This window comes from Sinocyclocheilus anshuiensis, unplaced genomic scaffold (assembly GCF_001515605.1).
Source record: "Sinocyclocheilus anshuiensis isolate Anshui unplaced genomic scaffold, SAMN03320099.WGS_v1.1 scaffold882, whole genome shotgun sequence".
Classification (NCBI taxonomy): domain Eukaryota; kingdom Metazoa; phylum Chordata; class Actinopteri; order Cypriniformes; family Cyprinidae; genus Sinocyclocheilus; species Sinocyclocheilus anshuiensis.
In genome coordinates, this window is record NW_015540910.1 from 260,960 (window position 1) to 264,045 (window position 3,086).

General features: G+C 34.3%; 1 protein-coding gene across 1 annotated transcript in view; it reads left to right on the forward strand.

Annotated features, from left to right (window-relative positions):
- metap2a (methionyl aminopeptidase 2a) overlaps window positions 1-3,086 on the forward strand; it is a 12,067-nt gene that overhangs the window by 6,773 nt on the left and 2,208 nt on the right. The window contains exons 7-9 of the mRNA XM_016487160.1: window positions 1,183-1,277; window positions 1,371-1,467; window positions 1,555-1,658. Of these exons, the coding sequence (XP_016342646.1) occupies window positions 1,183-1,277; window positions 1,371-1,467; window positions 1,555-1,658 (296 nt within the window). The remainder of the gene's footprint in view (window positions 1-1,182; window positions 1,278-1,370; window positions 1,468-1,554; window positions 1,659-3,086) is intronic.

Genomic DNA, 3,086 nt, shown 5'->3' on the forward strand with positions numbered 1-3,086 from the left:
TTTCGATATAAGCCAAGAGGAGACTGTTTTTCCTTTGGTAAAGTAAGGAAACTTTGCTTCCTTTGCTCCTGTAAACAAACTCGTGAGACTAGCATATCTCAGAGGCGCATGCGCGACGCATAAGTCCTACGTCATCTGCCGGAACGTCTTCCTCGTATGATAGTCAGCGGAAGAGAAAGAAAAGTGTTTATATTAGCGCTGTCAAACGATTAATCGCGATTAATCGCATCCAAAATAAAAAAATTTTGTTTACATAATATATGTATGTGTACTGTGTATATTTATTATGTGTATATAAATACACACACATGCATGTATATATTTCAGAAAAATTTTATTTTTATATATTAAAGCTGCAGTCCATAACTTCTGGCGCTCTAGCGGTTAATAAACAGAACTGCGTGCGTCTTGCGGAAGTACATTGTAGCTGGAGCTACTTCTCTCTGTTTATGTCTATGACGAATCACGCAGGTACTGGGCTACTCCGCAGCGGTACCTACCCGAACCAGTCTAAATAGTCAGAATATAAACACTTATTATAGGTGTACCGTAGTGATTCAGGACAAGCCAAAAACATGGTTTGGAAAATGGATTCATGGTGTACTCGCTTATTATATAAATTTTGAACACAAAAAAAGTTACGGACTGCAGCTTTAAATATATTTATTTATAATATAAATTATATGAATATAAATATTAAAAAATATATACTGTATGTGTGTGTATTTATATAAACATAATAAATATACACAGAACAGACACATGTATTATGCAAAAACTTTTATTTTGGATGCGATTAATCGTGATTAATCGTTTGACAGCACTAGTTTATAATGTTTTAAATTAAGATATTTTTTTACAAAAACGCATCAATTCGCTACAGGAGGCCTTTATTCACCCCCCGGAACCGTGTGTGGCATGTTTTATTATGGATGCGCGTGATTTATTTGACAACTTTTGGACTGTTGAACAAAAACACCCGCCTACTCTCATTCTAACGCTTGGAAGAGCAAGGATAATTTTTAATATAACTCCGATTGGATTCATCTGAAAGAAGAAAGTCATATACACCTAGGATGCTTTGAGGGTGAGTAAAACAGACTAATTTTCATTTTTGGGTGAACGAACCCTTTAACCCTTTAAGAAGATTTTTACTAAATAAAAATGTACTGTGTGTTTTAGGCAGGATCATTGACTGTGCCTTCACTGTCACCTTCAATCCAAAGTATGACCGCTTGCTCGAGGCTGTGAGAGATGCTACCAACACGGGCATCAAGGTGAGTGAGTGTGCGATTGACATGATAAAGTTATTGTGTGTGTGTGTGTGTGTGTGTGTGTGTGTGTGGAAATAACTTTTTTTCTTTCCACAGCGTGCAGGTATAGATGTACGTCTTTGTGATGTTGGAGAATCAATACAAGAAGTGATGGAGTCGTACGAGGTTGAACTAGATGGCAAAACGTATCAAGGTATTGATGAAATACATTATTTATTGCAAATTGTTAATACTGATTTTAATCCCTTAAGTGCACCTCATTTTGTGTGTATTTCCTCAGTCAAACCTATTCGGAATCTGAACGGACACTCTATTGGTCAGTATCGGATACATGCTGGTAAAACAGTGCCTATAGTGAAGGGAGGAGAAGCCACCAGAATGGAGGTGTGTGTTTGTTGATGTCATATCATTTTATGTTCCCTTAAAGGTGTCCGTGTTACTTTGGCTATGTCCGGAATAGCATACTACTATTAATATTTATGCAGTATGTATACTTTGCGCAGTATGCATGGAATTTCACACCTTTATCTAATCTTGAAGGTGTACATTTCAATTTAGCGTACTAGATTACTCCTCTTACTATTTCTGCAGTATGGAGTCATACTGCATGGAAAACTGTATCCCATAATGCAATGCACTCACCTTGACCTTTCGCATATTAACCGGAACAAGGCTGTAACCATGTCTTGAAATTTGACATGATCATAATTCCTTAAACAAAACGTATGCCTAATGTTTCTTCATTCGTCACATTCGTTATGAATTATGACAGAATGATAGCATGTATTTTTCGGAAACACTTCAGAACAGGGAACACATTCACTATAAACTAAGAGTTTTCCCTTGCTGCTTATTTGTAGTTAGTAAGGCAGTTGTTAAGTTTAGGCATTGGGTCGGGTTAAGGGATCTAGAATATGGTCATGCAGAATAAGGCATTCATATGTGCTTTAAGTACTAATAAACAGCCAATACGCTAGTAATATGCATGCTAATACGCAACTAGTTAATAGTGAGAATTGGACCTTAAAATAAAGTGTTACCGTATTTTCTATTCAAAATGGCAAAATTGAACACAAAAGTAGAGTAGTTTGCACTAGATATTACTGTTGGTTGTTTACCATTTCTGTTGTAAAATGTCAAATATTAAAAGTTTATCTACTTACCTCTTTCCTCACGCTTTCACCATTAAAACTGAAGCTTTGCGCTGAAATTCATGTTCAGCTTTTTTAAACCGTAAAGTAGGAAGTACGGTAAGTAAATTAGTAAGTAAAATCAGCTGCAATTTTTAATATCTATCTTGATCATATTGACATTTTTACAACACAAAACTGCAATAAAACTGAAAAAAGCAGCCATTTTTATTTATGACGAGATCAAGTGACAACAATGCAGTATACTACAGTTGAAACTTTTGTTGTTACTTACAATTGTATGTATTTAAAAAAAACATAGGCAGTGTTTATACTACTTTGTATACAATATTATTTGTGTACAGTAGGATACAAATGATGCTCAGTATCCTGTACATTTATACTAGCATATACTAGCATATCGTCATTGCTTACTGCAATGTTAAAAAGCTAATTGCGCAAGTTGTTTACTTTCTGTACACATTATAATTATACTTTCTGAGAAACTCAGACATTTAAATTGTTGAAAGACTAAAATGGGAATATATGACATAAATTTTCATGTTTATAGAATAGTGCTGTCAAACAAAATTAATCGCGATTAATCGCATTCAAAATAAAAGTTTTTATTTACATAATATATCTGTGTGTACTGTGTATATTTATTATGTATATATAAATA